The sequence below is a fragment of the Kryptolebias marmoratus genome, linkage group LG9 (genome assembly GCF_001649575.2).
Source record: "Kryptolebias marmoratus isolate JLee-2015 linkage group LG9, ASM164957v2, whole genome shotgun sequence".
Taxonomy (NCBI): Eukaryota; Metazoa; Chordata; class Actinopteri; order Cyprinodontiformes; family Rivulidae; genus Kryptolebias; species Kryptolebias marmoratus.
Window position 1 is genome coordinate 16,281,690 of NC_051438.1, and position 25,783 is coordinate 16,307,472.

The 25,783-nt window shown below is 41.8% G+C and overlaps 3 protein-coding genes across 5 annotated transcripts in view; 1 reads left to right on the top strand and 2 right to left on the bottom strand.

Moving 5' to 3' along the window:
• The first annotated feature begins 534 nt into the window (after positions 1 to 534).
• Positions 535 to 10,386, top strand: hmgxb3 (HMG box domain containing 3). The gene is made up of 20 exons (XM_017424094.3): positions 535 to 725; positions 1,136 to 1,283; positions 1,385 to 1,559; positions 2,120 to 2,578; positions 2,715 to 2,819; positions 2,981 to 3,115; positions 3,205 to 3,440; positions 3,726 to 3,841; positions 3,941 to 4,021; positions 4,173 to 4,255; positions 4,347 to 4,439; positions 4,551 to 4,691; positions 4,933 to 5,240; positions 5,341 to 5,468; positions 6,474 to 6,790; positions 6,890 to 7,112; positions 7,304 to 7,437; positions 7,853 to 7,972; positions 8,404 to 8,613; positions 8,900 to 10,386. The coding sequence occupies exons 2-20, from the start codon at positions 1,150 to 1,152 to the stop codon at positions 9,410 to 9,412; spliced, it is 3,711 nt and encodes a 1,236-aa protein (XP_017279583.1). The 5' UTR covers positions 535 to 725; positions 1,136 to 1,149; the 3' UTR covers positions 9,413 to 10,386.
• An 845-nt stretch (positions 10,387 to 11,231) lies between these two features.
• On the bottom strand, positions 11,232 to 20,403 carry csf1ra (colony stimulating factor 1 receptor, a). Its single transcript, XM_017424099.3, has 22 exons — positions 20,244 to 20,403; positions 19,914 to 19,983; positions 18,317 to 18,604; positions 17,947 to 18,234; positions 17,724 to 17,860; positions 17,481 to 17,646; positions 17,182 to 17,383; positions 16,787 to 16,902; positions 16,580 to 16,691; positions 16,252 to 16,451; positions 16,078 to 16,169; positions 15,856 to 15,982; positions 15,651 to 15,755; positions 15,424 to 15,534; positions 15,155 to 15,317; positions 14,983 to 15,059; positions 14,782 to 14,885; positions 14,301 to 14,423; positions 14,103 to 14,214; positions 13,928 to 14,027; positions 12,887 to 12,998; positions 11,232 to 12,524 (listed from the first exon to the last, which is right to left on the bottom strand). The coding sequence occupies exons 2-22, from the start codon at positions 19,963 to 19,965 to the stop codon at positions 12,384 to 12,386; spliced, it is 2,928 nt and encodes a 975-aa protein (XP_017279588.1). The 5' UTR covers positions 19,966 to 19,983; positions 20,244 to 20,403; the 3' UTR covers positions 11,232 to 12,383.
• A 1,029-nt stretch (positions 20,404 to 21,432) lies between these two features.
• pdgfrb (platelet-derived growth factor receptor, beta polypeptide) overlaps positions 21,433 to 25,783 on the bottom strand; it is a 37,428-nt gene continuing 33,077 nt past the window's right edge. For 2 of the 3 annotated variants that reach the window (XM_017424098.3, XM_017424096.3), the window contains exons 22-23: positions 24,694 to 24,992; positions 21,433 to 23,118 (exon numbers count right to left, since the gene is read on the bottom strand). In XM_017424098.3, coding sequence (XP_017279587.1) covers positions 22,971 to 23,118; positions 24,694 to 24,992 — 447 coding nt within the window. In that variant the 3' untranslated portion in view covers positions 21,433 to 22,970. The remainder of the gene's footprint in view (positions 23,119 to 24,693; positions 24,993 to 25,783) is intronic. The other variant, XM_037977608.1, reaches the window with a different exon arrangement.

Here is a 25,783-nt window from a genome sequence, read left to right on the forward strand (position 1 = left end):
ACCAGAAGATGTTTAAAAGTCAAATCAATTCATGATTAGGAAAAAAAAATTATTATTCTGATTTGAAAATAAAGCATTGAGTTTTAATTAGACTAGATTTTTAGGTGAGAATGGGATCTTCATGATGATGATTTGCTCAAAGTTATTATGTTGTGCTATTTATTGACTAAAAGATCCACGTTCCTTAACTTTTTGTTCTAATATAGAGTTAAATAACCGTTTATGTTCTTTTAAATTTTCAAACCTTGGATGTTTACTTGTACCTGCATTCATTCAACAGAAGAAGTCAAATAAATAGATATTTGTCTGTATTTTTTTAAAGTTAGCCACTACTGAGTAACTTGTGATCTTAATCAGAAACATGTGAACACAGAATCGGCTTCAGAAACTACGCTAACCTACGCTCTCAAACGCATCATCAATCGTCTGCAACTATCACGTGACCAAAAACGTCTCTCCTGATTGGTCCGCGCTCCTCTATCGCGGCATGTGATTGGCTGAAGATCATGGCAACAAACCGCCATGTTTCCCCCCCCCCCCAGCTAGACGACGAGATAGCGATGGTTCTTTTCAGCTTTTACGGACATTTATACACCGTAAATTCCTGCTGAAACATGGCGCGTAGAGGATTCACAGCGTGACTTACCGTCGACCCGATGCACGGCTTCTCTGGCCACTCCTAAGGACTGTTTTAGAGCAGTTTCTGGAGCCACGGAAAATTGTAGGTAAGGTTTCAACAAGAAGGCATTTCATTGGACAACCGACTGGCTATACAGGCAGTATTACAACACGCCATTAACCCTGGTTGTAAAGCATGGAAGGACCTCTGTTTTACATGCAACTTCTTTGGTTTAGTTGGTCATTCTGCTGTTTGTAATACCTTATTTCACCAACCATCCTACGAGAAAGCACCTAAAAATGCAGGATTCTCATAAAAACTGGTGAAATGCAGTGTTATTTTTTTAAACACTCTGAGGCAATTCATCCTAATAATGTTGCATTAGGTTGTAATGGAGTTTTCCATTTTAGTGATAATGGACTTGTTGGATTTGTGGCACAGCGTTTCTGCAAATGATTCTTCCTTTTCTGTTGGTTTAAACACAAATAGTAAATTATCTTGTGTATTTTTTAACAGTGTCTTTGGAAAACATGGACAAAGAGGAGGTGTTAGAGGTTGCCAAAGTGTCTGAGGAAGTGGACTACACAGAAGTGGACGTGACTACCCCGAAAAAGAGGAGAAACAAAGCTCAAGAGGACAATGTCGAGAGACCCAAGAAGCCACGGTAATGTGAGCTTCAAGGCATGTCCCAATAACCGAGCGAGCCTTAAAAACCTCTTATTTTGTCTTGTTTTGTTTGTGTTTGTGGAATCAATTTTGTCTTAGGTCTGCCTTCCTGCTGTACTACTTTGACGTTCATCATATCATGCAGCTTGGATCTCGAAATATGCCACAATCAGTGGTCAACAAAAAGATCAGCGAGAGCTGGAAAAGCCTCAGCGTTTCTGAGAAAAGCTGCTATCTCGAGAGAGCCAAGCTGGAGAGGGAGGGTAAAGACACAGTAAGTTACATCTTCATTTGTTTTGTTATATTGACAAAGTTGATCTGATCAGCTGTGAAGCCTTAAGTCAAATTATTCTCAAAATCAAGATGTCTGCACACAGACCTGGCTTGTAGTTATTATTTTGTCTTTTTTACTAGTATGATGTGACTGTAATCTGTTCCTTCAGTAATGTAAAAGGAAAGCAGCTTAAACTATTTGTATATTTACTCTAAACTGTTTTTTAGGGTAAGAAGACCATGACATTTATGTCACATGAAACTGATGATGTTTTTATTTTTAAAAGACCTCAGATTAAACTTGTGAATCTAAAGATATTTATTTATTTATTATCTCTTGAAATTCTGTCTGGCAGGACTTCCAGAGCCCCTTTTATGATGAGGCATTTCTGATTACTCATGTTGGCAAATCAATAGATGTTATTTGTAAATGCAGTATTTCTTTTGGCTAATTTTTAAATAGACAAGCCAACAATGAATTGGCTCACAGCAGAGACAACACAGCTCTTACATTATTTGTTTTATTGATTGAGAATTTTCTTCACTGTGTTTTTCTCTCAGTCCTCATTCAGCCCCTCCAAACAACTACCAGGCTTCCGCAAAATCCTGCCCAGAGCCAACTGCTTTCTCCTGCCTAAAGGCAACTCCTCAAGTCATCAGCCAGAGGTGAGCATAGGATCTCTGGACTTTTCAGTTGGAGGAGGCGTGCACTCGGTCTCCCTTCCCCAGGAGTCCCAGCTCACACCGGCTGGGCTGGCTGCCGAGGTGGAACTTTCAGAGCGCCGCGTTGTTGCCGGTGATACAGGAGAGAAAACGGATGCCCTCCAAGGAATTTCAGCCCCATCTTCATCAAAAAGCGTGACCTCTGCAAATGTCTCACAGGGCTCTGTTGACGTCACTGTGAATGGCGGGACACTGAAACGAAATGAGGCAAAACCTGCCAAGAGTTGTTACAACGGGACGGTGGTGCCGCAGACGCAAGGGGAAGCTACACAGGTGGTAACCATCGTCCCCTCGCAGGTGAAACTTCCCTGTCTGTACCCTTTTACAAAAAGAAAAGAATGATATTTATTCAGTAATTTGTTCATTGTCGGTACTTTAAAAACTGAGTGTCTCACCAGTTTAATAACTTTTAATCATTTCTCCATTAATCCAGAGCTTCCTGGAGCCTCAGTCTGCAGCAGGAGTTGGATCTTTGCGCCCAATGATGATGATCTCCTTAGGAGTCAAATCAGAAACTGCAAAACCTGCATATAAAATGGTAAACACCCACTTTGTTTGTCTTACTTTAATGTCATTTCTTCAAGCAACAGTTGAGTCTAAGTGCATTTTATGAGGACAGCATAGAAAACAATGTTGAAAATGTATATTTGAAGGAAAATAAGACATGAAGAGATTTTCCTCTCTTGTTTTTTTCTGCAGTCTTTGAAGACGTATACAAAGAGAGGTCGAGGGAGGTGTCTAAATCCTGGCTGTTCCTTCGTGTATGTCACCCGTCACAAACCGTCTACATGTCCTGACTGTGGGAGCCACTTGGGAGGAAAATGGAGCCCCTCTGTAAGTGTCAAATAATCCCTCGACTGGCATTCAGTTATATGTGCGGCTCAGGTCCAATCCATTTAGCTTTTATTTTTACGTTGTGTCAGGCAAAAAAGACTCAAGGGAAAGAGGCCGCTTCCAAGCAGCTGCCACAGGAGGCTGACGCCGAGCGTACAGAAAGCCATCAAACCACAACCTCACCTGCCCAGGAGACGGATGCTGATGTCAGTAAGGCAAACACTAGTAGGAGCAAAAAGGAAGGGAGAGGACAGTTGTGTGTGAAAAAGCAGCGTGCAGCTGGAATGCCACTAGAGGGCAGCAGCGTGACACCTCAACAAACAAAGTAAGCTTCACTGCCAACTTTTTTTGGCTACTTTACAGAAATGAGTCCATCCGTTTGTGAAGTTGAATTTTAAGTGTGTTCAGAACCCATTTAACTAACTGTGATGTTTGGATCGTAACTCTGCTGATTATTCATTCAATGCAGTGCTGTTTAAAGCAGGGCTTAGAAGTTTTACTATTTATTTTTTTCCATTTATTTCAAAGACGCAGCATGTAAGGTCATGGATCAAATACCTGCCTTGACTGTTTATTGAAGTAACTTATTCTTTTTTGCGTCATTATCTAGACAAGTGAAAGACAAACCCAAAGGTGCGGTGATTCACAGTCAGAGCCGGAGCACGAGTGCTGCCATTGTGCAGAAGAGGCCCGTGAGACCCATCCTCCCTGCCCTCCATAATACAGGTACGATTAAACATAAAGCATACACAAAACGATTGTTGTGAATGTTAAAAGCAACGGTTTCTTTTCTTACCAGTGTAATTCCTGGTGTTTGTCTTTCAGGTGGTGCTTTTTTACACATCATAGCTGTTCCACCGGACAAAGAAAAACTTCAAGAAGTCAACAACGTTAGGTCTTCTGCTGGTATTGTGCATTTCATTTTATCTTTCCTAACTCCTGCTATTAAATTTAATTGTTCACTCAATGGTGTGTTCTGGTATTGATAAGTGCTCTTGGCCTGTGAGGAAATAATGTCTAAATTCACTTTCTGAGGTCTTTGTTTTTCAAACCGCAGTGACTCGTGGGAGTTTCTCAGGTCTCAAACCCAGCACTTTAAAGCAGCTTGGTCAGATGGTCCCCACAGCCAGAGACATCCAGGTTAACACGTGCACACGGACGATAAAAATCAAAGACAAACAGAAAACTGTGGTTAAGTCCAGTTATTGACTTGCTGAATATCTCTCTGTAGGATTCTCCAAGCCAGCCCGTGTCTTCAGTGGCTGATGGAGGAGTGAACGTTGTGTCAGTCATGTCTTTCAAACAACAAACAGCTTCCAGCTTTGTCAGTACACAAGCAACATTTAATATCTGACCTTGTTTGATTACGATAAATGCTAAGAGCTTGGTTTGCTTACTGTATGTAATAATTTGATGAATTTATGTCTCCTGTTAGGATTTGGGACTGTCCACAGGACGAGGCAGAGGTCGCTGCAAGAACCCGTCTTGTGACTACGTGTATAAGAACAGACACAAACCAGCTGTGTGCCCAAAATGTGGCAACGAGCTGACCCAAAAGAATACCAAAGCTACAAAAGTAAGACAAACCTCACTTCCTTTATTTCTTTTGAGCTTAAACACTGAATATTGCTTCATGTATTTTAAAATGCTGGCAGTTTTGGGGCTTTGTTTAGAACCCATTTAACATCAAAATATATCTTTAAATATAGCAGAAAGTAAACAAACATTAAAGCTATTGATATAAAAACATTGCCTGATTTATGTGGCTAAAACTGCACTTGTTTGTTTGTTTTGTTTTCCTTCTTCCTCTTTCTCAGTCTGAGACTCTGCTGGATCCACATCAAGACCTGAGTCCTGCTCAGAGGGACATCCAGCGCCAGAGCACCATTCAGCTGCTCCGCACTTCCCTGCAGATCCCTGAGAGCGAAGCAGAGCTGCAGGAAACGCTGACCCTCATCCAGGAGCTCAACGGCCTGAGAATCATCTTCGTCCAGACGAGCGAGCAGGAGCAGGCAGAGGGCGCGGAAACGGAGACGCTGGTCGAGTCGGGGTGGCCTCGGTGCTACGAATCAGCCGCCACTCACTGCGGCCTGTGTAACTACCCTCTGTTCAAAGGGGAGCAGAGGTGAGAAGACCTGTTGGGTGCTAATGGGGGACGTTTCAGCTCCCTGTCTGCTTGGCATGCTGTCCATGTGTGACTGTGCGTTCATGTTTGCGTGCTGTAGTTCTGTTGCAGGACAGGAGGACTGCTGGCTGCTCACTGAGACGCTGATGCAGACGGCGACGCTTCAGCTCAAAGTGTGTCTCAATGTTCAGTGTTTGGCCCTGAACAGCTTCACCGAGCTGCACCCAGGTAAACACAGACACTTTGAATGAATTCAGCTGCTTTCTCTAGCAGATAATCTTAATTTTAATAATTATTTACGTATGCTTCTGAGATCGAACACTTTTAAAAATCCATCACAAGTTTAGTGAGGAACTGTTGGACAGTTTCTCAGCTACTGTCAGTGTTTTTCTGTTTAGCCAAAAGGGGGCGCTGCAACAGTAAATTATGTTTCATACACTGTAAATCAGTGGTCTCCAATCCTGGTCCTGGAGGGCCACTATCCTGCAGGTTTTACTTGTTTCTCTGCTCCAACACACCTGATTGAGTCAATGGGTGATTAACAGGCTTCTGTAGAACATGAAGAGCTGCTGAAGAGCAGGGAAACATCTAAAACATGCAGGTTAGTGGCCCTCGAGGACCAGGGTTGGACACCACTGCTGTATATAATCAGCGGAATTAAATTTTTCACAACTGTTTGTCCATCTTTTTCCTTAAAGCCCCATTTGTAGTCACTTACAGCATCTTAAACATTTCTTATTACACTGTTCAGATAAACATCTTTATTCTTTATAAATGTTTAAATCAAGAATTAAATATTAGTGCAGTGCATCGATGACCTTCCCTATTGTTGCTTATTTATAAAGACAAAGTGGATTTTAATTACAGCTTTAATTGTTGCATTTTATTCATTATGTCAAAAACCACAGTTTTCTTCCTGTATATTTATGCAACGCTCAGTCACAAGCTCGTCCCGATGAGGAAGTTTTCTGCCTCTGCTGGCAGCCAAGGTGTCTGTAAACATGTTTTAGACTTTCTGTCTGTCAACACAAATGTCTCTGTTTGCCTCTTTTGTATGAATCCAGTATTACAGATATTTTACTCTATGCTTGTTTAAAAAAAACTGCATCGGAAGGTTAAAAAAAAGTGGAAGTTTCATGAGTAGTTTACACTTGCATCTTTGTCTAGTAGGATAAAAATAATGTTCCAACTTTAAAGTTAGTGAATTGGACCTAATTGTTGTTGTTTCTTCAGGTTTGTTCAACATTGGGAACAGACTGCTGGTAAGTATCGACTTGTTCTTGAAGATCAGGGCCAACATCAAACTGGGCCAGCCCCCCTCTCAAGCTGCCGGGTCTGTGTTTGATCACAACCCGAGCCATCCCGTCCACACTCTAAGTCCCGAAGAGTCGTCTCAGATTCAGGAGCTTCTCCTGACCGGCTACTGGGCCTTTGAGTGCCTGACGGTACGAGACTACAACGACATGATCTGCGGCATTTGCGGCGTTGCTCCAAAACTCGAGATTGCCCAGAGGTACACGAACAACGTCCTGGAGCTCAAGCATGTGGAGGTGACAGAGTGTTAAGAAAATGTCAATAATATATGTGAAATAGAAAGTCATCGGTGGCTGTTTAGCTGATTTGGGATGGACCGGTGTGTCTTTCTGCAGTTTACCTGGCCCGAGTGCTCCGTCTCAGATGAGGTGCATGTGGATGACTTCTGGCTGACCATGGAGAGTGAAGCTATCGAGCAAGCAGTGTTCCCCGCAGAAATCCCCATAACACGAGTCGACGCTTCCATCATCGCTCCTTTTGCACCCCCGTTGATGAGGAGTCCCACTGTTATCAACACAGAGAAGGACAAGGTCCTGCCACACATACAGCAACCTGCAGGTACAGGAAAACAATTAATCTTTCATTATCAATCGTTTCAGACCCGACTGAAACCTGAACGTTTACTCCTAGAATACATTATTGTTCCTCACAGGTTGATAATTGACCTATAATGTTTCATAGGTTGTGCAGTTTTACTTGAAGCGGTTTATGTTTTCCATGGAAAAATTTTTATGATGTTTTTTATTCAGGAGATCCGTCGGTTTTGGTTCGTCTAATTCACGACAATCAGCTGACATTAGAGAAGACTGAAGAGCTGAACGAGGAAGAGCTGAGAACGATCCTGGACCGCTGTGGGGTAAATGATACCCAAGGCTCCTCCAAGGTGTGTATTTGTGTGTGTGAGGGATGAAATAAAGTGTGCTGTTATACTTGAGATCTAATCATTTTAATTTTAATTACTGAATCAAATATTTTATTATGGCAGCTGAAATTAGTGAGTAGTGTGGAGTTTAATATACAAAACATGCAATGGATTGTTAGTGTTATAAACAGACAAACAAACAGTGTTTTGCTCAAGTCTAATCAAGTCTCTCTTAGGCAGCTATTGAGACAGCAGTGAGTTCAAAATCATTTATTCCACATTCAAGTTTTGCATATTTCATCTTTTTGTTAGTGCTCTGATTTGCATGTTAGCTTCAGTTTAACAACCAAAAAAAAGGTTTTCTTAATAACGATATCTCTCGTAATATCTCTGTTTGGTTATAATGAATGAAACCTGTATTTCTGTCTCCTGTCAGGATGAGCTGCTGGCCTCTCTGGTCAGCCTGTACACGCATGTTCGAGGTGGTCTCTCCACAACCCCACAGCCCCCAGCACACCTCACCGCCGGCAAGCTGTCCAAAGTCTGCCCCCACCAGGTAAAACCAGCAGCCTGCTCAGTGTGTAATGTGCAGTCTGAGGCACCTGGTTATAAATGTTCGTGTTTTCAGAACGCCCATCACGGCCGAATGCTGGTTGTGAACTCCACAGATAATACTGAGACATCAGTCGCCATCTTAAAGGAGCTCTGCTGTATGTTTGACCATTTGTTTCACCTCTGATGATGTTTTTGAGGATCCCAGAGTCGTGGTCTTAGCTTCACCAGAAATGACTAAGACTCAATTGTGTCAAACAGATAAATTCAGTCTGTCAAACCTCACCACATTGTTATGGCAGTGTAACATTTCAAAGTCTCTAATGCAACAATTGCGCGTTCTTCTTCAGTTTCTTTATGCTTAGTAAAGTAAGAACTGAAACCCAAATGGCTCCCGTGTGTCTGACAGAGTTCCCTTTTCTCCCCCGTCTCCAGGTGGTGTGTTCCTCCAAGTATTTAATAAGAGGAGAGACGGCTCGGGACCATGTCGATCTGCTGCTGTCTTCTCGTTACTGGCCTCCAGTCTACGTCTGTGACTGCCCCCAGCAGGTGGCCCTTTGCACTGACCTGCAGTATCCAGAACTGGCAACCCAGATGTGGGGCAGGAACCAAGGCTGCTTCTCTGACCCCTTCGAAAAGCCAGAGGTGGGTGGTTCTGTGAGATTTACATACTGAAAACATTTCTTAGTTACCATCCATTCAATGAATGCTCACTGGCTAGCCTTTTAGCTGTAGATGAAAATACAGACTTTTATTTATCTTGTGAAACAATTATTAATAATTATTAACCCCCCAGTTTATTTAATGTGTGGACCTGTTAGCTTTAATCTTTCCAGCTTATAGTAGATCTATATCAGTAAAGAACATTTCAACAACTCTGTGTTTGGTTGTTTTTTGGAAAAGACTTTCAGTTTTTCTGTTTCTGTCTCAGCTCGTGTCCTGCCCTGAGCTAAAAGACGTGCCATACAGCGCCGACCTGTCTTCGGTAGCAGACAACCAGCAGGCCCTCCACCCCATCACCAAATCTCACTCCCGTTGGCTGGTTTGTCCGCCGGGAGCGTCCCCGGAGCCCCCTGCTTCAGAGCACCACTCCATGATCGGCTGCAAAGACCTGGAGCCGTACGTCAGTCTGGTAGCAGAGCTGACCGCGAAGAAAGAAGAGGAGGATCAGAAACACGGACAACAAACGGAACCGACAGAAACCCCAGAGAGCGACTCTGAAGAAAAAGATCGCTGTTTATCGGTGCGCCACACAAGAGAACAACCTGTGACCTTCAGCAACGCGGCGTATTACTACCTGTACAATCGACTGGTAGATTTCCTCACCAGCAGGGACATCGTAAACCAGCAGATCAGCTACGTTGTAAAGGCCTGCCAACCCGGGGAGGTGGCGATCAGGGATGCTTTATACAGACTCGGTGTGGCACAGATCAACACTGAGTAGGAGGACAAAGAAGGACAGACACAGGAGATACACACAGGCTTGGCTTTGGTTGAATAAACAAACTGCATCAACTGGTAGGCTGTAAAATGGTGGAGAGATAAAGAAAGATGCAAGTGCCACCAGAAAGCATTCTGTAAGTGAAACAAACCTTTACCTACATTAACCTTCACATTAGTGAAGAAGCAGAATAAAGAAGAACTTGATGAAAGGTTTTACGTGAGACGATGTTGGAAGATGAGCCAAAGTGTGCAGAAGTGGACAGTGATGCTGGTTTAAACTGCACAGTGGTCAGTAGCATTTACTGCAAAAAAGAACTTCTTAATATTTTTCAGGATGCAATTTAAAGTCTAAAGCAATTTTTACACATATTTACAGTAACCTGTCATCATACCTCTGAGAGAACTAATAAGTTTAGATCAAAATGACGCAGACTGAATGTCAACATTAACATCTTGTGTGGTTTAAAAGTTTAAAATAACGAGTTTGTTTCATGAACCCAAGTCTTAAATCTACTGTAAACCGGCTGTTCTTAACTGGGCTTCTTTCAACTCATATCTATAGGGCTAGTAACGTATTTATTGCCCATGTTTTTATTCAGAGATACAGATTTTGTTCTTTGTGTTTTACACGTTTACCTCCTCACTGCCTTTTTGGCCTGAAGTTTGCAGTTTCAGAGTGATGACGCATTATGAACTTGTTTATATTGCTAAATCATGATGTGGTGATTTTGGACCTCTGCTTCTGGGTTTTTTGCTTCAGTTTGCATGAGAATTTCCTGGAGACGTGTCGAGTAGGAACTGCTGTATTAGTCATTTTAATTAATGTGAAGAAACATCAGACGATAAACCTGCATCTGTTTCACCACAGAGATTCCTTGTTTCTTGTTTTTGTGTAACAGATCATCTGGTTGCCAGGTAAGATTAACGTGGGCTGACGTGATCTCTAACGAATGAATAAATGAATAAACACCGGAACAATCACACGAGCGTCTTACAGGCATAGATGTCAGAGATAATGGACCTTCACCGGATGCTTCTGGCAGAATTTACAGATTTGGTTGAATTAAATTTATTTGACTTTTCTGGAAACGAGTGAACATCAGAAGGCTGTGTTCAGGACTTCAGTAAAGTCATTTCAACACCTTAACATTAATCATTTTTATTTATCTTACAGCCAGCTTTGATGTGTTATGAGTCCATTTTGCTCTTGACCATAAGTCAGTTGTCTAACTTGGGTTTTGAGATTAAGCTGAAGAATTTTAAAGTTGTCTTTCTTCATCATTCAATCCACTTTGTGCTATATTTCACTTCCACAGGTGGGAAACAAATGACAAGATATTGTGTCAAAATGTGTTGTGCAGTCATTTACAACACATACTCCAAGCGCAGATCATATGAGGAGTCTGATATTGCATGAGATTGCGCATGATGTAATAATGAAGCACTGAATTAATGTCAAATTCAGTATTCATTTAGTTTGAGGCAACAAAGATTCAGACAAGATTTAATTTTGGCGTCTGTAAACAGTCCTGTCTTTAAAATGATCTCACTTAAACTTCACAAAGGAGCAGAAACCTTTGGATCGACAGAGAGGTTAATACTTCCCTACAGAGATTTCAGACTTGTGCAATATTAAGCCACGCTGTGGGAAATGTTCCAGACAAAATGCAGATTGGATGATATCCAGTAGAAAACAGGAAGTGAGGCGAGAACACAAAGACCACATAGTTTCTATCAACACAGGGAGGACACATTAAAAACAAAACAAAAAAAACTTCTAATGCTTTATTCAGTACTATGGAAACATATAAACTATAAACCACAAACTAGACTTTTATTGGTAAAGCTTTATTCAACATATCGGAAGTTTTACAGTGATTTTGTTTGCTGATTTTGCATCGATTTGCACAAAAAAACAAAGAAACATCGATAAACTACAATCTAAATAATTTCAGTGAAAATAAAGATGATTTTTGATAGATGTATGTACACTATGAGACATCTAACTTGTGTCTGTATTTCAAACATAGCTTATAGGTCAGTCTAACATCATCATACAGTCGGCAGTGAATGCTTTCTGCTACATACAGACAGTGTAACACTCACCTAAGCGCTACTGGGAATGAGAAGATGAAATTGTGACTTGAAGAAACAAAGAAAAGGTTCACATTGTCGAACATGAAACATTCTACGTCTGGTCCAGAACGGACCCTGCTCCGAAACCGCGCTGAACACCGGTAAATGAATTAAAATGAAGCGGAACAATCACATGTCGCTGACCGAAGACGGTCACGGCCTGTCATACAGCCGTGACTGAAGCAAAAAGGGCCGAACAACACGGCCAGTCTTTTCCTTTTTTACTTCAGCTGCATGTTGAAATCAGGAGTTTACAGACATTTGCACTTCAAATGGTCACTTTTAGGGAACAAAAGCTAATATAAGTGGAGCGAATAATGGATCAAGTAGTTTTAATTCAGTGGCTGTGACTCGATTGAGCGTTTCCTCTGAGTAAAAGTGCATGCAATAGAATTATGAGAAGGAAGTGATCCTGCTGACTTAAGCTCCCACAAAAATCAATAAGTAGAAGGCAGTAATATGCATTAAAAAAGCTGTAATAAACATTAAGTACATTAGCTAACATTTTCAGGAAAGAGGACATGAAACACCCACCAGAGGGACTTATGAACACAATAAGATAGAGCTTTGAATGATGGCGTGATGGTGTTGACATATTTCCTCCTTTTGTGTCTGCAGCAGGAGTAGACGTGGCAGATTCTAGTCACGGTCTGCACAGAAGCGAGTCACATGCCTCGCTGCAGCTGCTTGTCTGTCTGGGCAAGCAGGCGAAAAATAGCTGAAAGGGCAACAACAGCTTGCAGCTTCGCAAAGTGCTTCGGCCACAAGTGTTTTTCGCTTTCCTGGTACTCTACTGATAAGTGATTGGTTTGCTAATACGTTGCTGTTTGGGGCTTTCAACAGAACTGATAGTTGTTGTTGGTCTTCATCAGAGGCTGCTGCTCTTCCTCGTGGTCACAAGACTGGTCACAGGGGCACTTGGCCTTGTCGTCCTCATCGCCCTCGCTGACCTCCTGCTTCATGTTCTGGTAGATTACCTGAGAAGGGGGATCATTAGGGTGTTTACATTTGAACAGAAAACTTCTGTTTGAGCCAAATACGGTGGCCCGATGAGTGCGGCGAGCTCTTTTAAAACATCTGTGACGAGTCCGTGTTTTAGTTGGGGCAGAGACAAAGTGCTGCTTTTTAAAGATTGTTTTACCTTTTGGCAACGACACAAAGCACAAAAAATCCAATTGATTTCATTGGTAAGGTCACTCAGTAGAACCGGTTGTTTCTTTTGGAGAATTAAATAAAAGGAACCACGATTTTCCCCCAGGACATCTTGTTTGGAACATCACATGTTTCATGTCCTCGGTTAGCTTTGATGAAACCAGAATGCTGCGTCATGCTCGCTCACCTGTTCCTGCTCAAGTTGGTCCCCGAGTAGCCGTTCTATCATCTGACTGATTTTGCTAAATGTCGGGCGCTTCGTTGGCTCCAGAGTCCAGCACATCTTCATGATGGCGTACCTGGAATGATAAAAAAAAAGGCTCAGTTTAAACTGATCGACTCGGGTAAACAAAATCAGGCAACTTTATGAACCAAATTAAACAAGTATTGAGAGGCTTATTGAGGTTGTGACGCAGTTCGAGAAGAGAGGGTTGTTCATAAGGACCGCTAGCCCTCAAGTCTCCTTTTGCTTCCATGAAATAGGAGTTACACGGCTTCCTAGCTTGGAGATCATGTGGCTAACAGGCAGAACTGAGGCCTGACTCACAGCAGGACAACAGATGATTAGGCCCTGACTCAGATTTAGTCCCTTCCATTTCCAAGGCACGGTTAATTCTGGGTGGTGTGACGGCCGTGCTAAATCGGTGCACACAGATGTCGCAGACCCCCCTGAGATACTGGGAGGAACACTTAATTTTCTCCCTTTTTCTCAGTTCGGCCCTTGAGCTCGTTGAGTTTGTACTGGAGAAATGAGAAATTATTAAAATCTGTGGTAATGGTAGTGCTTCTTGAGGTTCCCTCATGTGTCAGTAATTTAAGATGTGAGATAAGCTGGAGGACCGCAGAAGGAGCCGAACGATAAAGGGTTCTTTGTTTGGCTGGGATAAACATTTGGACAGTAGGCTGCTTCATTTCTCTGAAGTTTTAATAAACTTTGAATTAATCACCAGCTTTAAATATTATCAGCTAAAAGTCACTGTATGTTGTTTCATCAGTGACATGGAAGTGTAACCACATCAGTATTACCTCCACTGCTTGCACACTGATGAGCTAAGATACTAAAAAAGCAGCTTTTACGTCTGAATTAACTGTCAAAACCCTGCTGACAGTCACTTGATACCATGCTAATACTCATCTGATATAAAGCGTTGCTAAGCAGAGCTTCACCATTGGCTGGGTGATGTAGAGTGTAACACGCACTGGAAAACAAGCAGAATCTTTTGCTTACATTTCAAGTGGAGCAAAGTCCGGTTGGGACATCTGATAGCCACACTTCACCATCTTGTAGAACCTCGAGTCCACAGCCATGCTCGGGTAAGGGCTCTGGCCTAACAAAGAATTAAAAGTTGACGTTTTTGCAGGCAAATAAAGAAATGGAAACAAGGGCATGCGAACGCTCCAACCTAGAGAGAAAATCTCCCATAAGAGGATGCCGTAGGACCAGACGTCGCTCTGGACAGTGTAGACACAGTCGAAGATGCTCTCCGGAGCCATCCACTTCACCGGCAGACGGGCCTTCGATCACAAACAAAAAGAGGGGTTTCAATTCACCTGCAACTCGTGTCACACGACAAACAGTCGGCTGTTACTCGAGCGCTTACGTTGCCCTTCACCACATAGTTGGAGTCATTCATGATGTCTCTAGCCAAGCCAAAGTCACAGATCTTCGCCTCTCTGCGGCTGGTTAGCAGAACGTTCCTGGCAGCAACATCCCTGTGAATACACTGAGCACAGACACAACCATTACGTTTGTCTGCAGTCGTAAGTCTAGCAGGATGAAAGAAAAAAGAAAATATCTGTATAAATTCAGCCCTGTTATGTTATGATCAAACGCAACCTCAGACTGTTACAACAAGTAAATGATTATAGGTCGAACAGAAAATCCCCAGAGAGATTTCACAGCCAACATTTCACATGCTCCTTACAAAAACACACTTTCATAGAAACATGTTTGTATCTTCAAACATCTAGACTCATTGTGCGCCCTTTCAAGGAATAACAAAGCAGCTCCTGTTTTTTACTAGCACGGTTGTGTTTTGTATTACAGGTTTTGAGTGTCCTCGCAGAGATGTATTTCCTTACATTTTTGGCAGCCAAAAAGTCAAGGCCCTGAGCTACTTGAAGGGAGAATCTCAGCAGGTCGTCTATATCCAGCGGCCAGTCACCGGTCCCCTCGCACTCAGATTCTATGAATCAGGAAAATACATTACCCGGAAAAAAAAGTGGCTTGCAGTTTTAGTCTGTGCTGCTCACGTGCAATCGAATCTTTACTGATGAGTTTACCTGGTTCTGTGTTTGGCGGCTGGCTGAGTCTCATCTCCAGGTAACTGCTTGATGCAGTGCTGGAAATCCCACTGTCACTGTTACATGACAAAAAATAAAAAATAAAAAGATCACAGTGAGTGGATATGTTTCTTTCATCCCCAGTCATTGGGATGCACGTTTGTCGGCGCACCTCCTGATGAACTGCCTCTGATTGCAGACGTTCTTGTAGTCGTTAGAGTTCCCCTCGACGTCTGGAAAATTCATCACAGAGTTTACAAACGTCTCTGCCTTCTGGCGAAGGAAGTTCAGGAGGTCGCCAAAGCTGCAGTACTCGGTGATCACAAGCACGGGTCCTGATGAGGAAGTGCGCCACGTTACAACTCTTGAAATGTGTTTCTTTGTCGGAGTTACTTAACAACAGCCGATTTGGCAAGAACTGAACAAGTTTTACTGTCTGACCTCCATAAGTGCAGGCCCCGAGTAGATTGACAATGTTTTTGTGGTGTCCAAGGTGGCTCAGGATCTTCAGCTCAGACATCAGAGCCTCCCTCTCATCGGAATGAGCGCTGGCTGCAAAAACACAGAAGAGACTGTTGCCAAACTCATCTAACACTAACACAGCTGTGTGAAATTGTGTTTTGATGCTCGTATCTCAGACTAACCGATAATCTCTCATATTAATTTACCTTTTAGCATTTTCACAGCCACACGCATCACATTGTCCTCTTTTCCCAAACCGTAAGCTGTGGCTTCAACAACCTTTCCGAACGCACCTGCACCGAGGATCTTTCCTGTTAGAAGGCACAAAAATACACCGAAACTAGGTTTTTAGATCTCAGTAAAACTTTTTTTTATGTCTGCAATAAAATGAGCTTTTGAAGAATTTGTAACCTAGTTTGAGTTTGTCTCTGGGGAACTCCCACTTCTCGTTGTAGGGCAGCTGAGTGGGGTCGATGAAGGTGTAGTTGTTGCCATCTCTTGCCTCAATGATCTTCCAGCGGATTTCGTACCTGGGTTTCTGAAAGGTGGCGTCTTAAATCAATTAAAACAATTAAAACAATTGTTCGTTTTACTTCTTAATGAACTAGTAATTCTGTTCTGACTGAATTTTACCTGCTTATATTTGTACAACAGAAAAACCAGCAGCACCAGGAGGATTGCCAGAATTCCTGCAGATCCGCTCAGGACGGTAGTAAAGAGCTTGTCTGTCCAATTAGACAAAACCCTTCATGAGTGCTTCGACTCGAATAGACAGACTTTGTGACAAACAAAATGTCAAACGCTCACCAGAAACCTCCATGGCAAACGTATCTCTGCTGACGCCAGCAAGATTGAAAGCCACACATTCCACGGTCATCCTCTGGTTGGACACTCCCACAGTGAGGATGCTCTCCACCTCCACAGCTCCGTTCTCCTCCCTCTGGACCTCCACCGTGGAAGCTTGGAGGGGGATGGCCAACTGCAGCCCTGAGGTGTTTTCATTGCACCTGTCTCATCAAAAAAGACACACATTTAAAGAAAAAAAGGGCTTACAGGAGCAGTCGTGTTGAACATTTGATCATGCTTGTTCTTAAAAATACACTTTAGGTGAATTTTACAGCCAAGTTGTACTGACGTTGGTCGTATTCCGAGACACTGGTACCAGATGATTCTCGGAGCCGGATAGCCAAATGAGGTGCACGTCAGCGTGGTTACATTTTCCCATCTCACAACAGCAACGGGTCTCTCTGTTGCACATAAAAACAGAGAAACTCAACTTGAATGAGCTGACATTAAAAGCTACAGAAGAGTTTTGCTGTAGGACTCGATTTGTGTCACTTACGATACATTTGGACTTGAAATGAGATGGATGCATTGGCCAAAACACTCCTGGCATAGAAAGTGTACTGGCCCTGCTCCTGTATGTTCAGTCTCTTCAGCTGCAGGCTGGCATGGTATCTAACACAACAAAAAAAAGAGGAAAAAAAGAGGAATGTCTATTGTATAAGAAGTGACTAACTGTGTGGTTTGACTTCAGACAGTTCCTATGTATCATCATGTACAAATTAAAAACAGAACAGTTCTCTTCCCTCTTGCAGTTTTACGGCCTGAGAGGAGATACAATGACCTTTCTGGTCAAATTCACACAAAATGCACCAACAGCACTTTTTCAACAGCTTCCTCTTTTTGCAGAACGGTCTAAAACTGTTGGTAGTTTGATCACTGAGCTTTGTTCACCTGTTGTTGTATCTGATGAACTTGTGATCCTGAGTGGATGTGCTGGAAGATGTCGGGGTGTGCCAGCTGTGCTCAATGATGTGAGGGTAGGCTTCGATGAGCACGTTCAGCTCCAGATCTTCACCCTCGTTCACCTCTATTGAAAGACCTCGGTGGGTCACTTCTGGTGAGAGCTGGGGCAACAACCTGATGTAGGGCTTGTCTGTTTGAAAGACATGATTGGAGCTTTTGTCCCGACTGATTTCTCGCCAATTATCCGTGTCAAACACGGCAGGTGTGGCTGTTATTCCGTGGCTTACCCACAACCAGCAGATACGTAGTTGTACTGTTCGCCCCGGCTTCGTTGGTACCAATGCAGGAGATGTTTCCTGTGTCTGCCAGGTCCACAGCAGCAATGGTCAGTATGCTCTGTATATCCAGGCGATTCTCCCCATTGGAGCGAACCAACTCCTCTATCGTTGGTGTCTAAGAACATGAGATCAAAACTGAGCCAAAGTCCAGATAAGTGCCACAGTCAAGTTTTAATTTTGCCCTGCACTGACCGACTTAGTGGTGTACTTCCACGTGACATTGTAGTTGAAGTTGGGATTGTGTGTTTTGCAGCGGATCTTGAGTTCCTCCCCAACGATGCGCACATACTCATCCATCTCCAAGAAGACATACGGAGGGAAACGGAGCTCTGGGAGCAAGAAGAAAACATGTTAAAAAAGAGGTGCAGATTCTCAGGAGAGTCTATGCAGGTTTTAGAGCACGAGTTTGTCTTACTTTGAATGATGTTGATGGAAAAAGCCTTAGAGGTCTTTTCTACCCCGTTGACCTTGGCTGTGCAGACGTAGTCGGCGTTGAAGCTGGGGTGGAGGCTGTGGATGAGAATGCCTCGATGCCTGTCCACCGTGAAGTTCATTCCAGGCGGGATGGAGGTGCCGTTGTCCATGCGGAGCCCCAGCTCTGTGGCTGATGGGTCCGTCAAGAGGCAGGGCAGCATGTACTCCTCACCCTCCTTCCTCACCACTCGCAGGGAAGTGCTGCTGGTCCAGAACACACGTTGCGGATCTAAAAGAGGGAGAACAATGAGCTGATATGGGTAAAAGTCCCATTCAACAATAGGAGTTTGGTTTCATTTAGCTCAGCTCACCTTTCACATACACGTGTACTGAGGAGGTCAGGTTACTGCCCTTGGATTCAGCCGTGTAAGAGCACATATACGTTCCTGTGAATTCTGCCGTGGGATGGTCCACCTTTAAAGTGCGGACATTCCCGATTCCCTTAGATACGTGTCGCTTGTGTTTTTTTAGTCTGGGGTGCCAGTACACAGGCCTGTCGCCCTCACACCTCAGTATCAGGGGGCTCCCGGGCCTGACCACCACCTCAGAGCCCCCCACCGACTCAGAATTTAATATAATCACCGGATGCCTCCATTTGACTGAAAAGAAAAGGACACATCAATAAAATAAGACATTTTCTGGACATCTACAGAAACCCACCTTTTATCTTAACATTCTTTTTGCCATCTCACTCGATTGATAGTTCAGATTTATTTTGGAAGCAATTTCATAAAATCAGAAAGCATTTCGCAATCATTCTCACTTCTGCTTTTCAGACAGTAACCATCTCAGCAGAGATAGCTACAAAAACTATTTCTGGAAAGTTTCAGATCTGTTGCTGTTGTATTTATATGTAGGTCATTGTGATCAACACCGAAAAAAACAAATAAAATGAAACAAGAAACGCTTTCAAGAAATTCAGACGTGGAAATGAGAGTAATATATTCAGACGTGTGAAGGAGAAACTTGTAAAAAGGATTCTAACCCTCAAGAAAAATAATTTTTTGTGACGAAGAACAGTGCTCCTTTGATGGATTTGGTATGAATTGTGTAGACTCTGCAGACAAGCGTGGAAATTCTTCAGATTTGAAAAGTCCTGATGCTGAAGGGACTTAGATTAAATCCTTTCTTATCTGAAGCTTTCATCAAGCGTTGCCTCTGCTTTCAGTAAGGTTATAAAGGTTTCGATTAAAAGCTTTTTGGATCGTTGTGTGTTTTGAATCTCGAAGGAGAACTGAGATTCCAGATTCAGCATTTTTCTATCCGCCGCAGTATTATCTGAGAGAAACTGGGAATCAAATCGGTTTCATACCAATCAGCAGTTCCTCGTGAACCTCCGGAGTTTCTGTAAACTTTTACCTTCCTCCCTGTCATTTGTCTGAATGGACCATTCATCAAAGACTGAAAACGGCCTCAATTATAGCTCATAAAGGACAGCACAACAAATTCATTCAGCATGATCGAATCAAACGCCAAATGTTGTTCAAATGTAATTCAAAATGAGATGCTCAGAGCTGATTTAAAACACAGAAAAAAGAAAAAAAAAATAGACAAAAACTATCTCAAAAACAGCATCACAAACAGCTCATGCTTTTGCAAATTTTCCTGATGATTACTGGTTGTGAGTTTGTACCATAAAATCTGCAATTAAACTGTTAAATCCTCACACAGAAGAGATTTAACATCATTGGAATATCTGAGAGTGTTATATATGTATTTGAATCAGCAGTGTGATGCAGAGAAAATGCATTACAGCTGAAGTAATTTAACTTTATACAACTGTACAGATTCACTGTGTTACTCATGACTCATTTAAACCCACAAAAGATGGCAAACAAGATTTAAAAAGACATTAATATCTAACAAATACGACAAAGAAATACGATGGCAGCGATCGTCCCGTCTTACCTGAAGCAGCAGAGGCCACGATCCCCAGCAACAGCGGGATGTAGCACTGCATCCTGGATCAACTCCAAACCTGCAGGTTGAAGAGAAAAATATGTGTGTGTGCCATGAAACACTTCATTTGGCTTGTGTTGTTGGAGGGAGAGATGGAAACACTGCCTAAGAAGTTGTGCTATCTCTCCATCCCATCTTTTACTTCTCCTTTCTGACCAGTCAGAGCAGCTCTGCCCACGAGAAAGAGTTACTTCTCAGATTTGTTACCTTTTTTCCCTAAATCTGCAGCTGGATTGTTTATTTTAGAAGAAGCACTAATTAAGTTTTGAATGTTCTCACCTCAGATGTCTTCAGTGGGTTTGGAAGTTCCCAGCATCCAGAGCTGACACAGGAGTCCCTTCTCGTCTTAACTGTTTGTCTCTGTTCTTATCCTCCTTTCTGCTTGTTTACCATCTCCCCGCCACAGAAAAGTCCCACAGCAAACATCAGCGAGCAAAGGGTGGAGGGAACTGTGTGTCAAGGAAGGCGGGGAGGAAAGGCGGTTCAGCTCATCATCCTCGACAAATTAATGAGCCGGTCCAAATTTATCAGGGAAAAGGGCCGAGCGGTGGGAACAATCACCTGTATAATCACCTACATCAGTGCCGAACTGTGGCTGTCGGGCTTTTTTAAACTGGGGAAACGGGAATGATTCTCAAATGGTTCTTTAAAATCTGCCAAAGGAGTAGCAGAAGAACTCAGAGGTAATACAATGTGCAGTAAATAAAATGTCTTTATTCATATCATAGCTTCAGCTAAGTTACAGAAAAAATTACCATCTAGATATATTTGAAAACATTTGATAGATTTGCCACGTTTGTCTTAAAGCTGCAGCTCAGATTTTTAGAAGTGGAGTTCGGTGGAAAGGTTATGAACAATTAACATCTTACCTGTTGTAGACGGCTCTTTGAAAGGCTTGAGTTTGGACAAACAGAGTTTATTTCTGATCAGATAAACGAGCTGAAGGTTAATCTGAACAATGTCAAGATTGAAGTTTAATTTTGCTGTTTTAAAATAAAAACGTTCAAAAGTTTTACCAGGATTCTTGGGTTTGGGTTGATTGTTTATGAACCTTTTCACTGCTGACAGTTTCACTTTACATAGCTATTTAGGAAGACTTTGGTGGCATTTTATATCATAATATTTCTGCCATGATAACAATGTGGAGTATACCTGACGGCAATGTAAAGGTTTGCAAAGTTGTGTGAAATTCTTGATGCTGGAGTCGTTTTAAGACATCAACAATCCACTTCAGTCTTAGCCAAACCTGACTCAACGTTACTCATTAATCCGTCAGAAATAAACTCTGTTTCTCCAAACTGAGGTTGTTCAAAGAGCTCTATACATCAGGGATAATACTTCTTATCCAGTAGCTTAAAAATCTGTTTTTTTAGTCCTTTAGTTTCTAATTCTGAGCTGTTTAAACCACAGAAATAAAAGAGCTTGAAATGCCACCGACCTGACATGAAACACTACCAATTTCTTGAAATACTGTGATAATCCCCTTTTATTGACACATATACAGAATACAAAAAGACACATGAAAAAATACATTTGTAAACGTTAAGAAGAGCTTTGGTACCATAGCTGGTGACGTGGTGATCTTGTGCTTTTTACACTGGCGAGTTGAACAGGAAATAATTCATGTGTTGTTTTAAACAGTGTACTTAGTAATAAAGATGAAACATTATGTAAGTGAAAGCTGCAACAACAAAAGCGTCACATTTGCACATTAAGCTGTTGGGATACAGTAGCCCTTCAGAGATAGCTGCGAGACAAACATTTGTCAGTACAAAGGCACTCATGTGTGCCATCTTGTGCTAAGGCAGTGATATGCTGCTTGGATTATTTTTACTTGAGAGAGTCACTTGTCTTCACAGAAATGTGACTTAGGAACCACTAACAAGCCTACATTTATGCTCTCGTGGCTCTGTGCTTTCACTTTCTATCATTCACAGAGAAAGACTTCATACCTTTAAGATGTTTTTATCCTAAATAAAGTGCAAATCTGGCACAGAACTACAAGTTAGGCATACACAAAAAGAATAAAATTCCAAATCTATTCACGATTCAGAAAAAAAAACATAAGTGGAAAATAAAAAATACAAGACAAGGACTTCTTATTTTAAAAACAGTGCATGTGGAATCTGACTGCATTTCAGGTCTAAACAATTACTCTTAAAAAACAACTTATTATATAAAGAATAAGGCTGCAGATAGTACCCAGAGTAAATACAAAAAGAAAGAAAACAAAAACTCTGTCACTGACTTTTGATATGGTGTTATAGTTTGTAAGATGTTATGATTACCATGAAGCAAGACATTATCCTTATTTGAACAGTACTTTTGTTATCTTGTGTATAAGTTTGCTTAAATTGTTGTATTTTTATATTGTGAAACAAAACAATGAAAGTTTACCCGTTTTTCAAAATTTTTTTGTGTTCGGTTACATCAGTGGTCTCTAACCCTGGTCCTCGAGGGCCACTATCCTGCATGTTTGACTTGTTTCTCTGCTCCAACACACCTGATTTGAATCAAAGGGTGATTAACAGGCTTCTGCAGAACATGAAGAGGTGATTTAACCACTGAATCAGGTGTGTTGGAGCAGAGAAACAAGTAACACATGCAGCATGGTGGCCCTCGAGGACCAGGATTGGAGACCCCTGGGTTACATCAACCAAAAGGACATATTGTTAGAATAATTAAAATATTGATGCAGAAGGCCTCGTAAGAGTCTGGCTACAATAACTGCAGTACAAGCGTCACTACTTTGGTTAAACTGATTGTATAAAGGAATGTGATTTTATTCATGTCATAGCTATTCCATAAGTGTAAGGCAGAGAGTACCATATTTATTATTTATATTTGTTTGGAGTTCAGAGAAACTCAAAGGCGGTGCAACCTTTTGAGTTCTTATAGTGAAAACACAGAGAGTTCTTCTCAGTTTTGCTACACTTGAGTTCAGTTGGGTTTCCTTTTTAGCCCCAAAAAACGTGGCTCTGGTTTCCTCGCCGTTCTTACGTGCGGCTACAGGAAGCTGTCCTCCACCTCAGGCGTCCCCGTGAAGCCCAGCAGAGCGTCTTTCTCGCTGGTGTCCTCCGGCCGGTCCTCCTCTGGAAGAGTTTCAGCTGTGTCCTGGGACACAGAATCGGTTTCCTCCTCCAGAGCCAGAGAGCTGAGGGCAGAACCCAGAAATTTGAAAAAGAAATGAAAAAATGCAGACCAAACAGATCAGAGAAATACTTTCAGATGCATTAATCTACGGCTGACAAATATGGTCAAAAAGAAAAGCCCACCTTCTCTTTGTTTCGAGGGTTTTACAGCAAGACAATAAAAAGTGATCAGGCCTTTAATGGATCCTAAAATTATTCAAATTTAACCTCAAGTGTACAACAACAGATTCCACCTTATCAGTGTTTATTGAACAAGAATGAAACCAAAATGGAAAGGCTGTGTTTGAAAAACATGATTCAGTAGCTTGCAGAAATACCTTCAGTGGTCGTTTTCTGCCCTGTAGAGCCATTTTTACCCACTCTTCTTTCCAACATTGCTTCACTTCATCAAGGTTTGAGGTCATTAGTTTCTGCTCAGCTCTCTTAAGGTCCCACCACAGATTTTAATCAGTTTGAGGTCTGGATTTTGACTGAACCGCTGCAACACCTTTATTTTTTTCTTTTCCAGCCCTTCTGTTGTAGATCTGCTGCTGTGTTTGGATCCTGCTTCAGGACCCAGTTTGATCCAGGTTTTACTTGTCAGACAGATGGTCTCACATTTTATTCTAGTATCCTTTGGTCCACAGAGGACTTCAGGGTCGACTGTTTAATATAGGAGGTCACACTGATGGTGATCCGTGACTCAACGCATCTGATCAGCAGCACCTGGCTGCTATGGAAGCAGAAAGAGGGGATTTATTTTTTCACTCACAGCTGTTTCGTTTTGGCTTCATTTTTGTTTAATAGATAATGACTTGGAGGGACCTATTGTGTGCTTTTGAACAATTCAGTTTAGATTTAAATAATTTTGAAACCAGGTGAGTAATAGATCATTCTTATTTTGTCCTGATAAGTAAAACCCCAGAATTTAAAGACGACGGCCTTCTTCTTTTTGACTGTATCATTTAGAAAAGGTTTACACCTCCTTAATCATACACATTTCACAATAATTTAATGTTTACAGCTGTAGTCAAAGATATTTTGTAAAGAAAATGAAAATGCCTGTTGCTGAATGAAACTACCTTTATTTTGTAAAGTGGATTTTTATGGACTTTAGGCTGATTGTGTTAGAAGGTAGTGATAATAAGGAATACTAAAATATAACCCTGTACAAACACTTCATCTCTCATGAGAGGGGCAAAGACTTTACAGTCATACAGTTACATTTAAAAGTACAACTCTTCAACTTTGTCTGAGCAAAATAATAACTAAATTGTCCAAAAGTATCAGTATCAGTCCTAATTAAAGGCCTTGCTTAATGAATAACAAAACCCATCTGTTTGAAGTTGTAATAACATGCTTCCTAAAATTCATGCAGCTAAAAATGGATTTGTTTTTTCAAGTCGTTGCTCGGCTACGTGTTTGTTTAAGTTATAAAAACACATCTCTGTATCCACCTACATAATACGTCCACTGTCCCAGCTCAACATCTGGATGAGTGGGTGTGTGGTGGGGGAAAAAAAAACTGCTGTGGTGAAGCAGGTACATTTTCATCTCCTATGCAGCGTTTGTTTTTGGACCACCTCTTGGCTCCGTACCTTACAGGACTTTCTGACGGCACGTCAGCGAAACCTTCGTCCGGCTTCGGGTCCGGGATGGGAATGATGTACTCGTTAAACGAATTTATGACTTCCTGTGTGTCAGCCTCTGGCCTGCGCTCTCCAGGCCTCCGGCCCTGGTTGGGAGGGACCAGAGGGGAGGAGGTGAGGGCGATGGGAGGAGGGGGAGAGCCGAGTGCGGGGTTGGTGTTAGGAAAGGGCGAGGACAGCCGGGGTTTGGTGCGGGCCACTGCAGGGTGGTCACTCTTCAGGAAGTTTTCATTCACTTGGTTGTATCTCTGTTTTCAGTGAAAGAAAAAGGAATAATCAGAAGACTGTGGCATGACAATGAGATTGTAATATGCAGAGAAAAGATAAAACACACAAGAAGTGATATCAAACTATGTAATCTTTAGCATTCAGAAAAAAACTACAATTTGTAATATAGTTAATATATAAAAGTATGCTAATTTTTGATTTATTGTACAAGTTTATATACATCACTGTGCAAAAGTCCTGAAGTATAACTCATTTTTTTGTATTTTTCTTCCAAGCAGACAGACTTGTCATCTTTTCAGGTGGTCTTGATCAATATTTCTTCAGACTTTCTAAACTTCTTTTATTTAAATTTTCTTCAGCTGCTTTTTCACTCATTTTCAGTCCAGTATGTTTTTAGTTGGTTTGTTAAGCGACTTAACTTTGAATCGAATTAACATAAACTTTTCATAAACTCAGGATCTTTAAGGATATCGATACCAGCAGTCTGTCACAAACACACAACCTGTTCTCATCGTTTCTGGGAAAAGTACCAATAACAACACAATTTGACACAAAACAGAATTTTAGCACCAGAGATATTAGCTAAAAACTTGTCATCCAGTAGATAATCAGTTTCAGAAAAGGTGGAGAAATATTGATCAAGACCAGTTTAAAAGTAGACAAGAAAGTTTTGTGTTTTTGGAGAAAACAGTCTAAAAAATGTAGAGTAAGAGTTTAAAATCAAACCAACTGGACTTCTTTTAGGTAGTTTTGAACGTTTTGCTTCACATCAGAAGAGCTTTTTCAGTTTGAAACTGAAATGTGTGGAGTT